We start from the raw sequence: 24549 nt of genomic DNA on the forward strand, positions 1-24549 counted from the left end.
CCTTACAACAATACCCGTCAAAAATCTAGAAGTTATTTACCAAACTCGATATCAAACAAAATAATTGATTACCAAGATATGACCTAACATTATTGTACATATCTGGGATGATCCTTCAGAACTAAACATCATGACATCTTTGCCCAAACTTCTAGAGGGACGGAGGGCAGGCTTGGAAACCGGGACAGTCCAGGGCACATATCACACCATGTGCTAGACATAACCGAGGGAGGGCAGAATAGACTAGATGACAGTCCAGGGCACATATCACACCATGTGCTAGACATTAGCGAGGGAGCGCAGAATAGTCTAGATGACAGTCCAGGGCACATATTACACCATGTGCTAGACATTAGCGAGGGAGCGCAGAATAGTCTAGATGACAGTCCAGGGCACATATCACACCATGTGCTAGACATTAGCGAGGGAGCGCAGAATAGTCTAGATGACAGTCCAGGGCACATATCACACCATGTACTAGACATTAACGAGGGAGCGCAGAATAGTCCAGATGACAGTCCAGGGCACATATCACACCATGTACTAGACATTAACGAGGGAGCGCAGAATAGTCCAGATGACAGTCCAGAGCACATATCACACCATGTGCTAGACATTAGCGAGGGAGCGCAGAATAGTCTAGATGACAGTCCAGGGCACATATCACACCATGTGCTAGACATTAGCGAGGGAGCGCAGAATAGTCTAGATGACAGTCCAGAGCACATATCACACCATGTGCTAGACATAACCGCGAGGGAGGGCAGAATATTCGGCCGTTCCAAATCAAAGTAATAGACACTTGAACTCATAGTGAGTATGAACGAGAAGCGTCGCAATGCGGGCCGTTTCACATGGGAGTAAAAGGTAAAAGTGCTGGGTTTTCGTCAGAATACTATATGGGAGAGTTTTACGATTGGGTTTATGTGTGAGGGGGGGGGAAGGGTCGGTCGTTTTATTGGAAGTGGAAAAATCCGGGGAGGTGGAGTCAAAATAAACAATAAAACCTTTGGACCAAATCAATGGACATAGAGATGTTTAATGCTTGTACAATTTATATAATTAAAAAAAAAAACGTAGAATAATGAATGCCTTCCAACAAATTAAATACTGTTCTTTTAGCAAAGGTTTACCTATGTGCCAGTTCGTGTGCTACCGTATCTATAGTAGTGGTAGAGTAGCCTTTGCGATCTTCTATTACAGAAGAGCTCCTTCCGTCTGTTCGACACATTGAGTCACTATTAGTAACCCCTAAGAGAAAATACGATTGGGCTATTAGAACATAGGTTTAGGTCAGTGATTCCCAAACTTTGGAAGTCGTCGTAGACCCCTGGGGGGTCTATATAGACCCCTTTGGGAATCACTGGTTTAGGTTGATTTTCTTCTGCGGATAAGTTGGGGTATGATCTTTCAGATGTGTAAACACGTCGTTGCTCGCGCTAAATGGCTAAGTAAATTGTGATATCACGAGTGTTATTTCATCTATTAGAAATGATAATATTAGTATAATATTACTGAATAATTATAAAATATTAAAGTCGAATTAGGTGCCATTTCGCCCTAACTGGCATGGAGGGAAAAATCTGGCAGAAGATGGCATCTGGACTGGAAGACACATATCTGGGAAGACCTCACAAAGATCACTGGATACACATTTAAAGTTTTAAACTCCCAAAAAAAGCCTTTGCCGACTACAGGAGCAGAAGACGAAAAGGAAGTAGACACTGTTTAGCTCTGATTAGATCACTCAATACTTTAAGCCCAGGGGTTCTCAACCTGTGGGTCGCGACCCCCTTGGGGGTCGATTGACGATTAGACAGGGGTCGCCTAAGACTATCGAAAATATGGATTGTTTTTGTCTTTTCTTTTATTGCTGTGTGTGTGTGAGGGGGGGGGGGGTCGCGGCAGAGTGGGGGATTGTAAAAGGGGGTCGCCGAGCATAAAAGGTTGAGAACCGCTGCTTTAAGCGCTTCCGCGGTGTCGAATGCGAACAAACCAAATGGAGGTAACACTTAACGAAATGTAGAATCCACTAACACCGGCGAAAGCCGAACAATTAATTTAACAGAAGTTAGTCGACGCTAATATTGAACATCGAACAAGTTTAATAACAATGAAGGGAACCATCGAATGTCAGCTACGTTCATAAAAGGCTACTTATTTCTACAATGACATGAAGGCCGTCTGCTGATGTCGACTTCTATTTCGCTCCGGCTCTAAAACCTTATCCTTCTTTTTAAAGTTACGTCATTGTCACTAAGTAAAAACTTTCCCTATTTCCGAAACAAATAATTAACTCCTAATGGTGCCATAACAATACTCATGTTGGACTTAGATCACTTGATACCACTGTTCGGCTTCTCAGACGCTCTCAAAGGATTACAAAGACTGTTAATAAGTTGAATAGATTTATTTACACGGGAAAAAGATTACTACTCATTAAATTTCCTAAATCTATCAATTAGATCAGTGATGCCCAACCGTTTTCGGCCGGCGGGCCAGTTTAACTTCCGACACTCGTGTCGCGGGCCACATCATCGAATAGATAAAAAAGAAAAGAAATAGTGAATAAACCATTTTATACAGTTTTATTATAAACCCGTAGCACTATTTGGCCTACGTACACACGTATGGCTATTATGTAAGATCGGTTTCATTTGTTTTATTAGTGAAACGTTTGTCTACTCAATGAAGTGCTTGTAAACATGTTTAGGCGGGCCGGTTAAAGCCACTTCGCGGGCCGGATCTGGCCCGCGGGCCGTAGTTTGGGCATCACTGAACTAGATAAATATATCCTAACAACACTCAACAAACAAAAGGCTTTGTTCGGCACTAGATGTAACAAACTATGAAGGCTGAAAATGGATTTCGTAGTCCAGTGAAACATTGCGTTCAGAGTACCATACTTAATCTTCGGAATCTTAGACAATGCTTTTTTTTTTTTCGCTTTTTATTTTTTTATTTCATCTGGGGCCGCCTTATTCACTTCGCCTAGGGCAGCGGTTCTCAACCTTCTAGGCTCGGCGACCCCTTTTTAATATCCCCCACTCTGCCGCGACCCCCCCCCCACACACACACACACATACAGAAGAATAGACAATAACAATCCATTTTTTTCGATAGTCTTAGGCGACCCCTGGCAAATCGTCAATCGACCCCCAAGGGGGTCGCGACCCACAGGTTGAGAACCCCTGGCCTATGGCCTCGATTAATCAAAGGCCGGCCCTGGATGCCGGAAATGAATAACTCAAGATGTCTGACCAGCTTTAAAAAGTGAACACTACAGAGGACACGGAAATGGACCAAAAAAAAAATACTCGTCTATGAAACATCTTGCACACAAGCTTAAGTAGAAATCATGAGCTGAACTGTGAATAGAAGACCTTGATTGTGCAAAGTTTAGACTTGGAAGAAAGACTCGTTCCAATAATTAAAGCATTACAGGAAATAGATTGAACGAGAAATCATAGACCATCAAACGGCTTCATTAGTGTAACAGGGTTCTCAACCTGTGGGTCGCGACCCCCTTGGGGGTCGATTGACGATTTGCCAGGGGTCGCCTAAGACCATCGAAAATATGGATTGTTTTTTGTCTATTCTTCTTTTGCTGTGTGTGTGGGTGGGTGGGGGGGGGGTCGCGGCCTAGTGGGGGGATTCTAAAAAGGGGTCGCCGAGCTTAAAAGGTTGAGAACCGCTGGGTGTAATCACAACAAATTTCCATAAGGATCAATAAAGCAGTCTTAGTCTTAGTGAAGAATTAATTTTAAAACAACTTTAAATTAACTTGTTCGATTTGCAAATTTTGACTATTAATCTTTAATCACGGTCTAATGAAGTCAACCGTCAAAACAAAGAGACGAAGGCAGTGAAAACCATTCGAAAAAAAAAAGGAAATATTTTCAAAATATGACCAAAGCGTTACACCATAGTTTCCCACTACATGGCTGTTCGGGCATGACCTCCGTGACGTCGAAGGCGCCGGTTCGGGGCGGTATGCTCGCTGGACTGTCGTTCGGTTTTCTCGATGGCTCCGGATTCATACCCTGCCCTCTGCCATCCCACGTCGTCCTGCGGGAGGTTTGGACTAGGAAGTAGATTACCTTCAACTCTGAAGGAACACCCGAAACATGTATCACATGCATGCGTGCATTAAAAGTACTGTCAAAAGACAGGAAAGAACTGTAAAAGAGAGCACTTACCTAAGGTATCTTTTTTATTATAGTTACTGTCCACTCTAAAGAGGTTATAACTGGAATGCGAAAACAAAATGGATGCGATATTGTTTCTTCATTAATGTTAAATGTACGAAACTAAATTAACATGACTCTATTTTTTACAAAGCTTATATCAGCTCTCTCTGTCTGTCTGGTAAAAAAAAAAAGTTTGTACACTCAATTTCTCCTGCACCCAATCTCGGATCAAATCGAAATTTTACACAATTATTTCTTGTACCTGACACAAACAAATATCAATTTAAAAAAGAAAATCCTATTAGTTAATTGAACAAATGGTAATTAATTAATGATTTTGTTTGGTCTCAAACAAGGGAAAGAAAGTGTACTTGACAGATGTGAGGTGTAATTTGAACTAGTTTCCTTTATACTTTGTAGAGAGAATTAGGTTGTCGCTTTCTCCCTCCCCCTTCCCTTTCCCACCTGGTCATAGAATCTTAGGGTCATAGGATCATAGGGTCATGGGGTCATAGGATCATAAGATCATAGGGTCATAGGATCATAGGGTCATAGGATCATAGGGTCATAGGATCAAAGGGTCATTAGATCATAGGGTCATAGGATCATAGCGCAGTGAGGGGGAATAAAAGACGCATAGCAGTTTTGTCCTTTATTTTTTTTTTTGGGGGGGGGGCCGGGGGGGTCTACTAATTCTGGTAGGGAAGTACTTACCCAGTGAACAGCATCACGTGATCATAAAAGCCGACGATGCCACGCCCAGCACCTACGGTAAAATATTCTATACTATTGGACGCTGCGTCCCCATTCATCTCATCGTCGCCAGCGATCGTCTCAATAAAACTTGACGAAGTGACCGTCTGGAGAAAAAATCGGTTACTCTTTTAAATGTTCGGTAGTTTTCTTCGAACAGAAACAAAAATAATTCAAACTAATTTTGTCAGGTTCTTCAATGAACAACAGCACACATTAAAACGTGGGCAATGAAAAACTAGACAATCTGGGACCAAGATAGAAGAATGAGCCAACTAATGAAAATTTCTCTCTATCCGGAAGACATGAAGAAAATAATAGAGAGTAGAATGACAATGAAAATGGACCAGCACTCGCTACAATTGGGGATATGATGTAATTATCTTCTGAACATGCGAGGGAATATCCGAAACATGACAAACAAACACACAAACATTACTAAAAACTTTGTGGGTACTATAACAGGTAAACGAGGCAAGTAATTGGTCAGTAATTAATAAAGTCATTGGTCAGTAATTGGTCAGTAATAAGTAAAATCATTGGTCAGTAATTAGTAGCCATTGGTCAGTAATAAGTAAAGTCAATGATCCTTATTCTTACATCTCTGTGCTCGGATAGTTTTTGTTAGTCAAGCTTTTGGTTCTGCTACATCTAATAATAATAATAATAATAATAATAATAATAATCTTTATTATCCGTAAGGAAATTTGTCTTACAATTTGTGCATTACACCAAACAAAAAACATTATAACTATAAGAAACCAAAGTGTACATTCACACCAGACTCACTCATAATTTACATGTGACAAAGTCTATACCAGAGTGTTCTTATTTAATGATTTGATTGCCAGGGGAACAAAAGAGTGTTTGTGTCTGTTTGTCTTTGCTATCGGTGTCTTGTATCTCTTTTGTGATGATTAAAACAAGTTGTTTGTGTTTGATGGAAATATTTTTTTTCATTGCTGAATCGGTTGTTTTTTATTGATGGAGTTTGAAAAGGTCCAACTCTTAACTCTTTCTCTCCTAACTGAGATAGCAACGTTGATTCCACCAGAATGTGGTAAATAATTACGGAGAGAAAGAGGTAACAAATGCAACACTGCATTTCTTACGAGCACTTCCAAACCTCTAAATGTTATGTTAGGCTACCTTGTGAGATAAGAAGGTCTAATTTATTATGCGTACACCACAACTCTCAAATTAAATTTATGAAACTTAAAAACATTCAGATAGACAAAGGCCTTACAAAGTTGTTGTTTTTTTTAATTCTACAGTTTAATCCAAGCCATTGATATATATTGTTGTAGACCTGGTGGTAACACAGATGGGGGTAGTGCTGTGTGTTTTTAGCCTACCCAAATCGCCACAGTCCAGCGCAGGACGAGCGGTCAACCAGTTCTGCAAGGACCAGTGTCGTAAATATTACGCACGCAAGTCACGGGCGAAAGTGATCAACTGGAGTGGTCAAGACGGTTCGAGGCCAGTAGGGACACTAAATAAGAGCGAATGTGTCAGAATCACTGCACTTCACGTTACCTCGCTATGTGACCAGTACGAGGCGAGAACCAGCACGGTGTGTGAAGTCAGTGCGGAGCAGAGACTAGGTTTTTGTAAAGACAGTGTTAATGTTGTTGCCAATTGCGATGTATTTGAAATTAAACTGACTGATACTTTGGAGCCCCGAGTTGTGAGGTTCTTTAAGTTCGTTGTGTCGTGTGGTGGTGCAGTTGGAAGAGAGCCTGGATTGTAGGAGAGATCGTAACAATATTTATAAACAACTCCGCACTGTGCAATGAGAAATCTCTCGCATGTTTGTTTGTAAAATGTTTTACATGTTTCGGATGTTCCTTCAGAGTTGAAGATAGTTTACTTCCTAGTCCAAACCTCCCGCAGGACGACGGGGGATGGGAGCGGGCAGGGTTTGAACCCTCGACCGTCGATAAATCCGAACGACAGTCCAGCGCGCAAACCGCACGACCAGGCAGCCATCCTCGCATTCCCTTAGACACTCCCACAGGAGTCTTGTGTCGCTACTCATTTTGCCGAATCCCTTTCTTTAACGATCGTTTCCACCCGAGTGCCACGTTGAGTAGAGTACCCGGGCATCATAGACCAGCGCAACCGAATCAGAAACCCCATCAGCAACGAACCATGCTGAGATAACTCCCTTAGAGCACGTGAAAGGAAGCGGTCAGCAAGTTTTAAGGTCGCCTTGTCCCCTTACAAGGACTAGACCAAATGCAGCAGACGAACTAGTTCTCTCTCTTTCGAATCCTTGTCTCGATCTACATTCATGCAGAACGCGACATTCGTCAAGAATGTGGTCTATTGTTTCTACGGTCTCGATGCAGTGGCGACACCGTGTGTCGAAGGGTTCTCGAAACCGTCCAGCGCTACCACTCGCGAGTATTGAGTCTCCAATATGTCAAGGGGAGATAAGGATACAAAAAAAAAAGTAGGGCAACTTTTTATGTGGTTAAGTGATTTGGATCTAGTTGAAACTAACGAGGGACAGGAGGATGGGGGTTTGTGTTATGGTTGAATGTTGTAACAGGGAAATAATTTAAGAGGAGATTAATAAAATGGAATAAATGCTGTCTTAGACATTGAGCGACTCTCAAAGTGATCTAGACATCTGTTACATCGCGAACAAACTTTTTTTTTGGCATCTACCGAGGAGCCGGGGCGCTGTGGCTGACTTTAGTTAGAGAAAGTAAATGCGGTTGGGTGTTGTTACTCGTAAACCATGGGGTAAAGGAACATCATCTGCTTTATAGATCGCAAGGTCTGAAAAGGGAAACTGTACCATAGAGGAGTCTTCGGTAAAAGTTTGAGAAACACTGCTACAAAAATGTAATCTATATATATAAATAATAATAATAATAATTTTATTTATAAAGCGCTGTTAACAAACAAAATGTAGGCTCAAGGCGCTGTAATAACATTACAAACACAAACACGACAATGGATATAAAAATCTAATCTAAAAAAGTTTTAAACAAGTAGGTCTTAATGTTCTTCTTAAAAGTGGTATAGCATGTTGTCTGTCTGAGATCAATGGGGAGTGAGTTCCAAACCTTTGGTCCGTGCACTGAAAAAGCCCGCAGACCGTAGCTTTTGAGGGAGAAACGTGGCACCACTAAAAGCGTTGAGTCCATTGAGCGCAGTGCTCTCTGGGGGACATATGGAGTAATCACTTCGCTAAGGTACAAGGGCATCTCATTGTTATATATACACTGATGACAAGGTGTGGCGACCTTGTAATCGATTCTCGCTTTCACGGGAAGCCAATGGAGCATGCGCAAGAAAGTAGTAGCAGAATCTTGTCTTGTTTTTTTAAGTACTATTCGTGCGGCGTTGTTCTGTATACGTTGCAGTTTGGCTATTTTGTCATCAGGTATACTATATTAAAATTTATTCGTGGTCGAATTTACCACTAATTGTATGTTTTAACAAATAAAGCTAGTTACTATTAATTATTTTCACTACCTGAAGAACGTATACTTTACTCAGAAGAATATGAATCGTGTACTCTGGATGTTTGATGCCTTGATACAGCATATCGGCCTGAAAAAGAAACATTTTTCACAGAAATTCAGTTGCAAGATTATATGTGGATCTACATTTAAAGCAAGACTCTGGAACAACGTATTTATCAAGCTTAAGGGAGAGGTTTCACCTTAAAACCAAAGTATGTCCTAAAATAGCACCACGGCCATGAAAGTTTCCAAATAACTTGATAGACACATAAAATGAGTTTTAAAAAAGTCAAATGTCAATTTTGACATTTGGAATGACGTCACCGCTACTTGTTACTATAAATAGTAACACAAATTTGGGAACAGATTTCTCAAAAAGTATAAAAGATTTTGAGCTGTAACTTTGCAAATATGTTTATACATATATTATCAACATGCCCTACTAAAATTATTATATTCTGAAGTGTATTACCCTTTGAAAATATTTATTCTATTTATTGTATTTTTTTGTAAGTAAAAACATCAAAATAAAATTTTCTAAATGACCATGACTTTAAAACTTTTCATTCAATTAAAGCCAAAGTAGTAGGAGTTGCTCGCTCGAAACATACCATTCTAGATATGTGCCAAGTTTCATAAAGATATATAAACAACTTTTTTGAAAAATTTGAATCCAAGTCAGGAAATTAGTCAAAAAATTTAAATGGAGAAAAATGAAATTTAAAGCTAATTTCATTTAGGAAAATGTACAGACAATAAAAAAACAACACTATCAGATTAAAGCCACAGAGTAGGCTATAAGTATTGATATAATTTCTGTATAGTACTCATAGCATTGCGTTCTGGCCCGATCTATTTTGAGGTGATCTCAGCTCGGATATACATTTCTTAGTCTATATGAGGATTGGAACGCGAGCCCTCTCAGGTAGCCAAGACACACCTTTCAACGAAATAAGAAACAAAGTCACATTTTTTGAGATTTTCACGCTGCACCCAACAATGTCAAGGACGCAATCAAGTTGCTAATCAAGGTCAAGGACACTAAATTGAACTTTCAAATAGCCAACTAAATAAAAGAAGGGTTTAAAAATATGATTGTGCATAGTCTATATGAGGATTGGAACGCGAGCCCTCTCAGGTAGCCAAGACACACCTCTCAACGAAATAAGAAACAAAGTCACATTTTGAGATTTTCACGCTGCACTCAACAATGTCAAGGACGCAATCAAGTTGCTAAACAAGGTCAAGGACGCACTCAAGCTGCTAAACTAGGTCAAGGACACTAAATTGAACTTTCAAATAGCCAACTAAATAAAAGAAGGGTTAAAAAATATGATTGTGCATAGTCTATATGAGGATTGGAACGCGGGCCCTCTCAGGTAGCCAAGACACACCTCTCAACGAAATAAGAAACAAAGTCACATTTTTTGAGATTTTCACGATGCACCCAACAATGTCAAGGACGCAATCAAGTTGCTAAACAAGGTCAAGGACGCACTCAAGGTGCTAAACAATGTCAAGGACGCACTCAAGATGCTAAACAAGGTCAAGGACGCACTCAAGATGCTAAACAAGGTCAAGGACGCAATCAAGTTGCTAAACAAGGTCAAGGACGCACTCAAGTTGCTAAACAAGGTCAAGGACGCAATCAAGTTGCTAAACAAGGTCAAGGACGCACTCAAGGTGCTAAAAAAGATCAAGGACGCACTCAAGTCGCTAAACAAGGTCAAGGACGCACTCAAGCTGCTAAACGAGGTCAAGGACACTAAACTGAACTTCCAAATAGCCAACTAAGTAAAAGAAGGGTTTAAAAATATGATTGTGCATTGCTAAACTTCGCACGTAGGTGAGCATGTAACGTTTTAAGAACATTAGCTTATCCACACGAACTTTATTTTGCACAGCGGATACTCCAAAAAGTTTTCTACCAACTGACAAACTTTTGCTGCAGCACACGCAAATAGGCGTATTAATAAGATATTGATAGAATTCACTGTTTTGTTTGTAAAATGTTTGACATGTTTCGGATGTTCCTTCAGAGTTGAAGATAGTTTACTTCCTAGTCCTAACCTCCTGCAGAACGACAGGGGATGGCAGCGGGCAGGGTTTGAACCCGGGACCATCGATAAATCCAAACGACAGTCCAGCGCGCAAAACCGCAAGACCAGGCAGCCATCCACTGACACCACATTCCTGTGGTATTTTTGTAATAGGCAATTCCCTTTGCAATGCCTTGTGTGATTAAAGAGTCCAATTCTTGATACACAACTTTGGTCATAGGTTGAGAATTTGTAATCAGAAGATGATGAATCACGTTCACCTTTCCTTCTACTTCTACTAGTAACTAACCCGTCTTTAATCCAGCCAAGCTTCCTTTATGCTTGCTCTCCATCAGGATCTATCCAGGGCTTCTTTTTTTTTCCCCAACTGTTCGTGTCCGTTTTGAAGAGCTTCATGTTGCGTTTCCATACCTTAAAAGTGGGCGACCAGCGTCGCTCCTGCCTCCTGTTACATCACATGACAGTCTTGCTTTGTGAAGAAACGAAATCCGTGAAATGAACAAACTTAGACTTAGAAAATGATTTTTCAAAAGAGCCAATTCCAACTTCTGAGCTTCACGTTATTTAAAAAAAAATATCTTTAACCAATGAGTTAATGCCTTATAAAAGTTTGTATAGATTTAGTTGTTATTCAAAGTAATATCTTGCTACATATTTTCTAATAGATTCTACTGCGACTTTGTCACCGTGTTGACTGAAAAGATATCTGTACATTGTACACACTTCATTTCTTTTCATTATGATTGTTATACACTTATTCCGCGCATGTTTCTCATATCTACTTCCTGTCGACCTCTCATTCATTCTCTTCTAACACATTTATAGACATTCTGCACTAACATCTATAACATCACGCGCGCTATCGAATTTAGATAATTTGAGAACCACTGCTAAGAAGAACTCACCGCACTAAACACAAAAGCATAGTACTCTAGAATATTCTGCATTGCCGTGAAGTTATCGTAGTTCGCTTGTGCTAAGAACATGGAGTAGCGTTTGTAGTCAATCACCGCCGCCACGTCCACATAGTAGTCCTGCACTGCGTTCCGGCGACGTCTGCTTTGTGGGTAGTAGTCCTGCACTGCGTTCCGGCGACGTCTGCTTTGTGGGTGGTAGTCCTGCACTGCGTTCCGGCGACGTCTGCTTTGTGGGTGGTAGTCCTGCACTGCGTTCCGGCGACGTCTGCTTTGTGGGTGGTAGTCCTGCACTGCGTTCCGGCGACGTCTGCTTTGTGGGTAGTAGTCCTGCACTGTGTTCCGGCGACGTCTGCTTTGTGGGTAGTAGTCCTGCACTGCATTTCGGCGACGTCTGCTTTGTGGGTAGTAGTCCAGCACTGCGTTCCGGCGACGTCTGCTTTGTGGGGCTGACCTCAGTTTTGACCGGTTAGATTTACGTCCTGAGCTTTTCATGTGCATGTCTCTAATGTTGATGGCATTCATTCTCACAGTTTTTTCTTCTGGCGCTGTGACATTCATGACATAATGATAATACTTGAAAAAAAAAAGAGATAAAGCGTAGCTGTATCAATTAGTTTGGATCAGTTATCTAATTAAAATTTGTAATAGATCTAGACTAACAAAAATAAATCTGTGCGATTAGAAATATTTTCATCAATTGTTTTTGTTTAGCACAATGTCATGCTGTTAGCTTTCTCAATACGCTATGATGCTATTACTTCTCTGGCGTAAGGAGAGAAAGTAGTGAGGATCTGGGTGATCGCTTTTTAATTGAATTTTTTTTTTTTAAGTTGAACTATCTAATTTCGAACTCGAGGTCTAAAGCCTCCTCAAGTCAATACACTAACCACTATGCCAGCAAATCGCTTATGAAAATATAATGTTTTATAGTTATCTATTTTCGAATGTCAGCTAACTCTCAACGTTCATAACAAGCTTCCTATCTCTATGGCGTCCTGGAAGTAGTCTGTTTACATCGGCTGATATTTCGTTCTGTTTAAAACTAATCATTGTTTTTACTAGTCACGTCATTGTCTCTAAGTCAAAACTTCCCTTATTTCCGAAACAAATAATTAATTCCTAATCGTGCCATACCAACCCTTAAGAATTAATGAATGATTAGAAAACAGGAAAAATTTTCCCCCGCCCACGATTTTCCCGTCCTGACGTCATCTTGACCTTGAACCCTGCTCACTGTCATCTAATTCGTTGCTTCAAAAGTGCGAGATCTTATATTTGAAGGAATGTCAAAAACTTTTATAATAGACATGGGCTCATATAGGAAACAAAATGAAGATTTACAGTCTTTAAGACCATATCCGTTGAAAAATGGGTAAATACATTGCTGACCAGGTACATGGAACGTTTGTATAGCTATAGTTTATAAGCCGCTTTTTTTTTTTTGTTGATGTTAATGTTTTGTAACTAAATGTAACTTTTTTTTTTTAAACTCACACAAGAACATGTAAAGTCACGTGACTTACGAGGTATTCTAGCGTCAAACAAATCAAACGTTGTGGTTTTCAGTATTTCTAAATTATAAACATATTGGTCGAATGTTGTCGTGGAAGAAGGTCTAGTAGTTGAATGAGGCATCGCTTTGAGGGACATAGTTCTCCAAGGCTTTTTTAAGGTCTTTCTCTCTGAGTCGAAGAGACATCTGGAGGCGTTGAGAAGAAATTCTCCTTTCTGAAACGATACTAGTTGGCATGTCTTTACAGCGTCACAAATAAGTATCAATTGCAAAGTCATAATTTTTTCAATATATATTGAAAATGCTTCTGTATTTCTCGTCATTCAAGATCTGTGCTTAGTTGGCCTTCATCAGTCGTACAACGACTATGGTTTATCTAGTAGACATTTTTTTCATGAGCCTGTGGAGCCCTATTTTGGAGAAACACTATCGTCCAAATCTATGTAGGTTAAAGTGGCTTTCGCTTTGGCGGTAAAGGAATAAACCATTTTTCGTTTGGCAAGAATTTGTTCCAGAGATGAGCTAATTCTTGTTCGCTGTCCATAGCTTTCTTATCTTATCTTATATAATACAGACGTTACTTCAAAAAAGAAGATGATTACGTCCTACGCGTCATGCATTTAGTCATGCATATTAACCAATGACTTAAATTCTGCCAAGTCACTGGTTTTCCTGGCTAGCTCAGGCAACCCATTCCATGCTCTAATAGCACTAGGGAAGAAGGAGTATTTGTACAAATTTGTCCTAGCATATGGGACGAGGAATGTGCCTTTATCTTTGTGTCTTTCAGAGTATTTTATTAAATTTTGTTTTTGTATTTGAAGATTATGGTTCAGTGTTTTATGTATGATTGCTACTTTACTTTTGAGCCTTCTGTCCTGAAGGCTTTCTAAATTTAGTGATTTTACTAAAGGTGTTACTCTAGTCAAATGTGAATATTCGTTTAAGATGAATCGCACTGCTCTATTTTGTGTCTGTTCTAGTTTCTTAATGTTTTCTTGAGTTGAGGGGTCCCAAACAGAGGATGCATATTCTATTATTGGCCTAACCAAGGTTAAATAACATTTTAGTTTTATGTTCTTATTTGATTTATAGAAATTTCTTTTAATAAATCCTAATGCTTTGTTTGATTTTTTTGTAGTTTCATCAATATGTGGATTCCATGACAGTTTTTCATTTATTATAACACCTAGGTATTTTGCGTTTTTAGTCTGTGTTACTGGTTTGCCATGAATAAGATAAGTGGAATTAATTTGTTTTAGTTTTTTTGTTACTCTTAACAACTGGCATTTTTCTGGGTGGAAAGACATGCTCCAATTTGATTCCCATTTCTGTAATTCATCTAATTCTCTTTGTAAAATATCTGTGTCTTGTGTTGTTTTTATTGTTCTATATATTATGCAATCATCTGCAAATAATCTGACTTTTGTTCCTGAAGTAATGCAATTTGGTAAATCATTTATGTAAATTAAAAATAGTAGTGGACCCAAGACTGTTCCTTGAGGTACACCTGAGTTTACTGTTATCGGTGTTGATTTAGAGCCATTTATTATTACAGTTTGTTCTCTCCCTATCAGAAAATCTTTAATCCACTGATGCAGTGGACCATTAATGCCGAAATATTTTAATTTTTTAAGCAAACTATGGTGGTGAACTTTGTCAAAAGCCTTAGAAAAATCTAGTAAGATAGCATCTATTTGTTCACTATTATCTAAACCTTTTGAAAAATCATCAAGGTCAGCTGACACATGAAGTAATGAACCATAGTCGTTCTACACTGAAGTAGGCCAGCACACAACATTATCCGGAATTTTCACATAATGATCTTAAAATTAAATAAATATAAAACCGAATTTATTCGTCGCTTAGTTGCATTACTATTACATAGTACGAGATACATATTTAGCCGATAAGAGAAGCTGATTATGCAAGAAATTGCATAGCGTCTGGGTCCGCGTCCCAGCTGAAAGAGCCTCTGTCCTTGAAGTTTAAACCATCTTGATTCGTCCCAGAAAATGCCATTTGTGGAAAACTGACCAAATAAAATTTAGATTTCTTGTTCGCCAATTTCTCTGAAGACCTTTGGATACGAAAAACAGCCTTGTTTGTGATATCTTGGTAGAAACCTAGATCCTGTAATGACGAGAAAGTTGATCATCTATTAATTTAGACAAAATATTAAATACCGGATTATAAAGCGATAACACACGAAAAGTACATTAAGTCATCTCTCAGTTATGTATCCGTCCTGTACGTAGGATGGTCTAAATTAAAAAAAATATTAATAAAAATCCCAGAGATGGAGTAGATGCACAATTTAAATGTTGCTATGGTCTACAGTTAATGAGAGCGTTGTGTGGCCAGCCGAACGACCATTGCTTTTACTCTCCCCAGCTAATATCAGGCACTGATTAAATTTGGGTGGGATGAGGGACATACTCTGGATCCATAAGTTCACCAGGATACGAACTCTAGACCCCACTAACGAGTCTGAGATTATAACTAATTAAGAACTAATCAAGTATATTCATTATATTCATTGTATATCTATAGAAACATATTCTTGTTAGCTGTAGGATGTTTAAAATACGAATTTTTTTATTTAAGAGTGGCTTCATTTTCATTAAAATTTAATTTATGACTAAGACTACTTTATTGATACTTATGGAAATTTGTGATTACAAGGAATCTTTTCTCATATCCAGGCAACGCAACAGAAACATACACATAAATACAACAGACACAACATAAAAAGCTCATTCAGCGACTACACACGGGGATCTTGGTCCTTTTCATGTTTCTGATCAACGAGTAGCGTTGATATAGTCTGACCGAGCGAGGTAAGTAAATTTCCGGGTTCCTAAATGTCCGGTGCCAAACATTCCAGTGCTTAAATGTCCTAGATCCCACACTAAACCACTGGACATGTGCACAATAACTTAGGGGTGCATACCCCCAGACACCTGCTTGCAACACAATCACATTCTTTCCAGTAAGTTTCACACCATAAGTTTTACTTCATTTTAATTTGAATATTGGCCATTTGAACTATTTCTTGAAAAAAAGTATTGTAAAATATTTTTTTTTTTTTTTACCTTTTTAGGCCTGGTTTTCACTTTATGTCTATGGAAAATTCCCTCCTGGTCGGTGGCCAGAGTATACAGAGGAATGTCAAGGTTGAAATGTCGCGAGCGTCTGAGATTAAGTTTGGTTAGAGATTTGGTTTCTGTGCTAAAAGTTACATTGACTTGGTCGGGCATTTGATCTCCAGTGACGTCACTCGCCTCATATTGAAGCATAACTGTGGAGACAAAATATGGCTGAATTTGATGGACAATATTTATTTCACTCTCAATCACCTATAGATTATTTTTATTAAAGTTCTTATGAATAATAACAATGATTAAATATGGGTGGAGTGAAAATGTGTATCGTGTGGCTGAAATACTGTTCGCTAGCTACCCAAGGGCGGCTCAAGTTCAATAACTGATGAATATTTAAATATGTAACTCTATACGAGTTATGTCTGCTGATTTTAAACAGTATCGGATATTTCCTTTAGACCAGGGGTTCTCAACCTGTGGATCGCGACACCCCTTGGGGGGTCGATTGACGATTAGCCAGGGGTCGCCTAAGACCATCGAAAATATGGATTGTTGTTGTCTATTCTCCTATTGCTGTATGTGTGTGTGTGTGTGTGGGGGGGGGGGTCGCGGCAAAGTGGGGGATTGTAAAAAGGGGTCGCCGAGCATAAAAGGTTGAGAACCGCTGCTTTAGACACAACTGCTGAATTGGGGGGGGGGGGATGCTGTGTGATTGAAAATGTTCCAAACATAGCTTATACCACCTTATCATCTTCCCCTTTCCCTAAGTCCAGTGTTTCCCAAATTGGGGTACGCGTACTCGAAGGGGTATGGGAAATTTTTAAAGGGGATACGCGTTGCATCTCTTTGACTATGCTGAGTAAGGTAATGATACGTTTTCAATCCTAGTTTTGTTAATTGTATTTTAAAATTTCTTAAACTCCAAACCGATGTTATATTACAGTTGAAGGCTAAGTATTTCCCTGATTTATAATAATAATCTTTATTATCCGTATGGAAATTTGTCTTACAATTTGTGCATTACACCAAACAAAAAAAAACATTATAACTATAAGAAACCAAAGTGTACATTCGCACCAGACTCACTCATAATTTACATGTGACAAAGTTTATTTTAATACAAATATTTAATGGATAAGATATCAGCCTGATAGTAACACAGCATTCATGCTAAGACGTTTGTTTGCATGCGGAGGAAGAGCAGCTGTTGGGATTAGCTTTCAGGCGGAGTCTTACAAAATAAACATGAGTAGATTTGAACATCTCTCTTGTTACAAATGCAACATGTGCAGGCGGTTTTAACAGAAAAAAGGTCTTGCTTTTTCCAACTTTATATGAGGCCTCAGAACGAGGAGGTCACTCTCGAAGGCCGCGGGATACACATTTGAGACCAAAAGAAAATCCGCTGTCGAGGACAAACGCAGACGGCGAAAAGAAAATCTAAATCGTCCACCTGCGGACCATTGTTATGCTTGCCCTGGATGTGGCAAAATATGTAGGTCACAGCTGGGGCTCAGGAAATACTAATCTCTGGACTCGAAGACAAGTCTTATTATGTGCATTAAGTTGCTTTTTCAGCATTTCTAGAAATTAAGTCACAAAAGAAAAAAGGTCATCACACAAACAAATATCAGCCTTCTCATTGATTCACATATATGTTATTTATACTAAAACTTTTACTTATATTTTAGTATGAACAGTTTCATTATTCGTTCATTATTATTTAGTGTAGAATGAAATAATGTATTTTGATTGTTATTAAAATGAATCCTTTTGGGGGGTGGGGCACTCAGCGTTACGAAAATTATAAAAGAGGTACACAAAGGTCAAAAATTTGGGAAACACTGTCTGTTGGACCATTGGGGCACCACACATGATTAGTTGACCGTCTCTCTCCATTCCTCTATTGCCTTGGATAGAACCTCTCTCAGCGGCAGGCGGAAAGAGAACCCAAACCGACCACAGGAAGACACACGGTTATGTCTGCGTTGGGTGTGACAAACTAAGTAGATGACAGCAAGGCTGCGTTGCCACGTAAAATACTGCACTCCCTCCTTAATCTTCGGATCGGAAGACAAGTCTTATAGATTGTCACGTGTCAAGAGTACTCCAGGAAGCACGAACCCAGCATTCCACGACATTCGCATTCCTCAGCATTACACCATTTAACATCATTTACAGGAGGATAAGTCTGATAAGGATTATGGATTGAAGAGAGTTAAACTATACCAAATCGTAAACATTTCACGTCACAATTTCAATTATAAAAAGTTTTACAATTGAAAGTTTCTTTTAAACGAAACAAATAATTCGATAAAACTGCTATAGAAAAGAAATTATGGAGCTTAATATAACAACTCGATGGGTATAGCATTAAATGTGTCACTCACTATTAATACCTTTTAGCACAAGGTTATTGGATAGTTTTTACATGTAATTAAAAAAAGGACTCTAATGAGCTCTTATACATGGTAATACACTCTCACGTTATTACCCAAATAAAAATCTCGCTACTAATACTTCATAACACGAGAGATTCTAATGACGTTATTTATATATAAGGCAGAACAGTAGAGTCTTAAGTTATTAGAATACTGTTTATATTAATAGATGACACTGACCGTCAGTACTTGAGATATGACAGATGAAAACAGAGAAAATTACAACAATAATAGACATTCTTCCAATATGTTCTCTCAATTACAGTCTGTTGATATATAAACGTTTTTTGCAATATAAAATTTTTTTTGTATTATTATAGCTTTTATATAGCGCTACTTTCATGCTATAGCATGCTCAGAGCGCTTTTGGTCCAATCTCATTTGTGGACCAGTTGGGGGGGGGGGGGAGGAGTTGGTTTTCCGTGCTGCCTTTAGCCGCTCAGTAAACACAACTCTGCCTGAGTTGGATGTCGAACCTCGAGCCCCCTTCTAGGTAGCCAAGCCAAGCCAAGTTCAAGCGCACTTGACCTCTTGACCACGCTTCCCATTATTTGCAAATTTAATGCATTTATAAAGAACATTCAATTCTTGTCTTTTGACTAATGTACAGAATTACACACATTATACTTCTTGGTTTTCTGACTTCTTGTTTGGTACATTAAACCGCTGCGGCTTCAATCGTGAATATATCTTTGTTGTTCTAGACCCAAGGCAAGCAAGGTCACATTGTCCTATATTTTATAGTCCACTTTGAGTGGATAATTCAAAGATAGTTGAGTGGTGAGTGCATGAATGAATGAATCAGGTCCCTGATATATGTATATATAGAGACTATGAAGCTCTAATTATAAATTGCTTTATTTAGGACTTAACAAGCGCAGCGGCGTAACAAGGTACCCCTGACTATGAGCACAAGAATGGTATGATGGGCCTCCCACTGTAAAAGTCATCCTGTAGGAACCATTATATTTACAAAGAGACTTTCCGATCTTATATATAAATATGTAAACATACACGAGTCTTCGAGTCTTCGTAGTGTAGTGGTCATCACATTCGTCTAACACACTAGAAGATTCCAGGGTTCGAAACACTTACCTTATGTTTGTACTTAAACTTTAAAACGACGTTCCGACACATCTAATGCCAGGCTTTCATCTCATCCACCATCAGATGATAAACATTCGCTTCGCGCCTTAAGGAGGCCATAATATACTATCAGCCTATGTGTGCTAATTGTTTACAATTTATAGTGTCATTATACTCTAATTGTAAGGTAATAAGCGACTGTGCGCCATATTTATGATATAGTCATATAGCCTAAGGATATAGATCAGTGATTCCCAAAGTGGTCTATATAGACCCCCAGGGGTCTACGAAGACCTCCAAGGGGTCCACGAAAGTAAAAAACTAAATTGGGGGTCCATGAGATGCCCACGGGGGTCTACGATAATAGATTTCGTTTAAGCACATTTAATGTTCACATTCCACTAATGTAATTATTCCCTACACTAATATATGATATGTACCTTCGTTAATCCTTTAAATATTCATCCTGCTATTCAAATGAAAAATTGTTGTAATCAATTTCAATACTTATTTAAATAGCTTAATTTGGTCTACATGTAAATAATATTTAGAACTAAAAAAAAAAGAAATGTAGACAGTACAATTATTTAAAATTTTGATTCATTCCTTCCTTGTCGAACAAGCCCAAGTGACTTTTTATGACGATATGAACCAGGTTCGCTGGAAGATCATCTGAGACAATGCTACCCTAACAAAATAAAGATTTTAAAAACTTTCGAACACTCAAAGTTCAAAATAGACCCGCAAAATCATAGTTCGACATCATATAGAGAAGATGATGGTTTGTGAGAGTCTTACAAGATTTCTTTTCTTATAGCAAAATACGGAAAACAGCAAAGGTCAATTATTGATTCTACCAGCCGTTTTCCACAAACCTACATCTGTTATTATTAAAAGAATTTCTTTAAGCAACAATACAGTTCAAGGGCACTTCAGTGGCATGAGTTATAAAATTAAAAGCTTCTTATGTAAATCTTTGCAAAATACATACATACAGTTTGGTCTGACAAGGTGTAGCGCTGTGTGCTACAAACTATCTAATGGTCACCATCTCATCTCATCTATGCCTGTAGTCCCTTCTGGGCATAGGTTACCAACCAGCTGCCTCCAGGCATCTCAGTTCTGGGCGAATCTCTCTAACTGTCGCCACGTCTTGCCAATCTGCTCCCAGATCGCGGAGACCTGGAGAACCACCATCACCATCGTGAAAAAAATCCAGCAATCCATCAATACCTGCCTGATGAAAATTCTTATGATCCGCTGGCCAGACAAGATCTTGAATGAGGAATTGTGGCAAAGAACAAAGCAGCAGCCCACTGAAGTAGATATCCTTCAGAGACGCTGGAGATGGATAGTTCACACCCTTCGCAAGCCTGCATCCAACATAACAAGGCAAGCCCTAACCTGGAACCCCCAAGGAAAGAGAAAGAGGGGACGGCCCAGAAATACATGGCGCTAATGGTCACCGTCTCCTTATATTTCCTTAGGCTTGACCCACGAGACCTTTCCCATGTTTTGGTGTAGTAGCAAGGCAGCAGAGGTTTGAATTCAGTTTTCCTTCTGCTAGGTGGGTAGCAAGCCAAGGCTAATGAGCCCTTCCTGCTCGAAGTTTACTGGTTTAGGCTCCAGTTACTCGCCTTTGACCCATCTCCTGTTAATGAAAACAGTTCAGCAGATTCAACATTTGAGCCACACGTGAAAGATCAAGAAATACACGAAAAACTGCTCTTTGCGAAACCTTTTACAATGATACTTAAGGCATATTAATTAATTAATTAATTAAATAATATTTAATGTTGGAAAGACTACTTCATAGAACGAAAAATTCGTATATTAAACATAATATCCTAAGTTGTGTAGTTTTAAATTACTTTTTCACTCCTCAACTCACTACCGTTAGAAATTTAAAAAAAAATGTTAATGAATTTGCAAAAATGTGCAAGTTGAGCAAGTTGCAAGTTGAGCAAGGGGTCTACCGAAAAAAAGAAAACATGGCAAGGGGTCTACGAGACAAAAAAGTTTGGGAACCACTGATATAGATCTACATCATATAGATTTACATTAACAGATCTAGACATAAATGCTCCTCTAGAGATAAAACGGAAATTGTTTAGTTAACCTTGCTCGATATTATACGGCTTTAAGTTCTAGATCTAGGTCAACACTTAAAACTAGCTCTAAATGGAACTAGATTCAAACCAAAAGTAGATGTAGCTTCCACCATCACGTTACAGTTTTTAATGCACAGATTCTATTTTTAAATATACCCAGATTTGTTATATTTGAAAAATGTTTGACATGTTTCGGATGTTCTTTCAGAGTCCCCCCAAAGGACGACGGAGGATGGGAGCGGGCAGGGTTTGAACCTGGAAACATCGGTAAATCTAAAAGATAGTCCAGAGCGCAAACCGCACGACCAGGCAGTCATCATTTTTGAAGGACTGAAACTTTAAAAAATTTACAGATCTTGAGCTTGCAATGCTTGCTTTCTATGCCATTGGAAATACTGCATTCCTCATTAATCTTCGGACTTGACGACATTATTATTTCTTTGCAGTTTCTAATTTAAACTTAGGTCCCTATATCGTGTTATCAATATTTCAATTAAATCTTGGTCTAGCTAAAATCTAGGTCAGGGGGGTATAGATATACATTGAATCATTTACATTTCTATACATAAATAATAGATAGATCTAGTAATCTAGTGGACTTTTTAGTCTGAGTGAGTCTGACTAGGAGATACTCAGATCTAATCTATAGATTTGTAATTTTTTGCAAGGTTCAGGTGATTTACTGTGTCTGTGTTTCATGATACAGATCTTGTAGAATATCCCACAATTTATTAAATTCTAATTACCACTAGACCTAGAATCTAAATGTGAAAGAATTCATACAAGATTCTAACTCAAGATGTAAAGGAAACATATAAATCGTTCTTCAGTCTCAGAAAAGTATTGATCTTTATTTTTCAAAGTTTAGAAATAACACAATCCTATTTTGCAAATTCTAAATAAAAGAGGTGATTATTCACAGAACTATATATTATATGCTATATAGATCTCTTCACACAAACCTATGGTATATAAATCTTTTTTTCTTTTGGTTTTTACGGACATAACAAAATATGTCACATTTCGGCAATCATAGACTAATATATATATAAATACATCTCTTTCAAATCATCATTTCATAATCTTCAAATACAAAAACAAAATTTAATAAAATACACAGAAAGACACAAAGATAAAGGCACATTCCTCGTCCCATATGCTAGGACAAATTTGTACAAATACTCCTTCTTCCCTAGTGCTATTAGAGCATGGAATGGGTTGCCTGAGCTAGCCAGGAAAACCAGTGACTTGGCAGAATTTAAGCCATTGGTTAATATGCACGACTAAATGCATGACGCATAGGACGTAATCATCTTCTTATTGGAAGTAACGTCTGTATTATATAAGATAAGAAAAGAAGATCAAGGGGGCCGAGGTTTTGTGCCTCCTCATGTGGCTGGTGAGCCCGGAATGTTAGGCTACACACTTGCCAGGTTATTCCTTCTGGAGCTAGTGTTATTGACCTTACTTTTTAGAATCTCTGACGATTTTCTTCTGCCAGCGCTGTTCTCTTATCTTCAGCAGATTTCAAAGCGCGACGTCATGATGCGCTGTCATATGCTTCTGTTTCCTAGGTGGCTGAGTCAAGGCTGAGGATTTTGAGAGAAGCTTTGAGTGTGTCCCTAAAGCGTTTTTTTTGTCCACTGGGTCAATTTTAGTATGATAAATGTGTAATTGAACATGTTAAATAAAGTGACATTAAGAAACAGGAAAAGAAGGATGTATAAATGGTAGAGACGATCCTCCTGTTTAGCGAGACTTTTACCGCCCATTTTTGTTAACTCAAAAAACAAAAAAACATCAATAGTATGATAATTTGTTAGTCGAGAGAAATTGATACGTTCTGGCGGTAGATTATAGAATCGCGTTGTTGAAGAGGCATTAAATTGATGATCAGATCATTTTCTACTGTATAGATCGCAAATTCTGAAAGGAAATCCAACTACTTTAATTAATAACCAAACAAAACAAGTCGTGTGTACTTTCGTATGACAGTAAAAGGGCCACTAGTCTTAACTTTTTACAAACATGGAATGTGATTGATTACTTGAATACAAAACAAAGACTGAATCTTTATAAGAGTATACTTTAAAAAAAAAATGAATGGCCAATCATACTTGAAATATACAATTTTCAATACGTTCAAAATACAATATCTCAGATACACTTGTATTTATTACGATCTAACTTCTTGTTCCACAAAGAGATATATAGATATAGTTCGTCCATCGTGGTTCGAGGATGACCACTTTGTCATCCATGGGGCTGAGGGCTTTGCACTGGGGTTTTATGCCTCCTCATGTGGCTGGTGAGACCTATGTAAGACCGGAATGTTCGGCCGCACACTTGGCAGGTTATTCCAGCTGGAGCTAGTGTCGTTTGACTTGCTTTTCTTCTCTGGCGTTTTTCTTCTGCCAGCGTTATTCTTTTTTCCTCAGCAACCTGTGAGCCAGTTTTCACAGCGCGACGCCATGATGCTCTGTCATGTGCCTCTGTCTCCCAGGTGGCTGGATCTATGCTAAACGCCTTCAGAGAAGCTTTGAGGGTGTCCCTGAAGCGCTATCTTTGACAACCCTGAGAGCGCTTTCCTTCGCTTAGTTGGCCATACAAGAGTCGTTTAGGGATGCGGTGGTCTTCCATTCTGCAGAGATAACGAATGACAAACATACTTTTTCTTTCTCAAACACATAGAAAGAAAATTAAGAAAATAAGTTTACATCACGTGCAGACTTATCACATTCATAACCTCAAAGTACATAAAACATGGATATAACTCATACCAAAGTTACAACAAATAAACATTGCATTTTATTATTCCATACATAACCCTGACATTAACGGAGGACATATATAAACTTTGGACAACGTTCAACGCCTGTTTAAACAATGAAGAAA

The 24549-nt window shown here is 38.7% G+C and overlaps 1 protein-coding gene across 4 annotated transcripts in view; it reads right to left on the reverse strand.

The window, feature by feature from the left end:
• Positions 1–22495, reverse strand: part of LOC106052743 (A disintegrin and metalloproteinase with thrombospondin motifs 7-like) — a 50098-nt gene extending 27603 nt beyond the window's left edge. Inside the window, exons 1-10 of one of the 4 annotated variants that reach the window (XM_056004970.1) lie at positions 22438–22495; positions 18638–18723; positions 16008–16213; positions 14950–15045; positions 12923–13127; positions 11388–11944; positions 8433–8510; positions 4905–5050; positions 4200–4249; positions 1134–1251 (exon numbers count right to left, since the gene is read on the reverse strand). In XM_056004970.1, coding sequence (XP_055860945.1) covers positions 1134–1251; positions 4200–4249; positions 4905–5050; positions 8433–8510; positions 11388–11944; positions 12923–13127; positions 14950–15045; positions 16008–16213; positions 18638–18695 — 1514 coding nt within the window. In that variant the 5' untranslated portion in view covers positions 18696–18723; positions 22438–22495. Of the gene's footprint in view, positions 1–1133; positions 1252–4199; positions 4250–4904; positions 5051–8432; positions 8511–11387; positions 11945–12286; positions 12411–12922; positions 13128–14949; positions 15046–16007; positions 16214–18637; positions 18724–22400 lie in introns of those variants that run through there. The other 3 variants (XM_056004971.1, XM_056004972.1, XM_056004973.1) reach the window with 3 other exon arrangements.
• Between the last annotated feature and the right edge of the window lie 2054 nt (positions 22496–24549).

This window comes from Biomphalaria glabrata, chromosome 11, assembly GCF_947242115.1.
Source record: "Biomphalaria glabrata chromosome 11, xgBioGlab47.1, whole genome shotgun sequence".
Lineage (NCBI taxonomy): Eukaryota > Metazoa > Mollusca > Gastropoda > Planorbidae > Biomphalaria > Biomphalaria glabrata.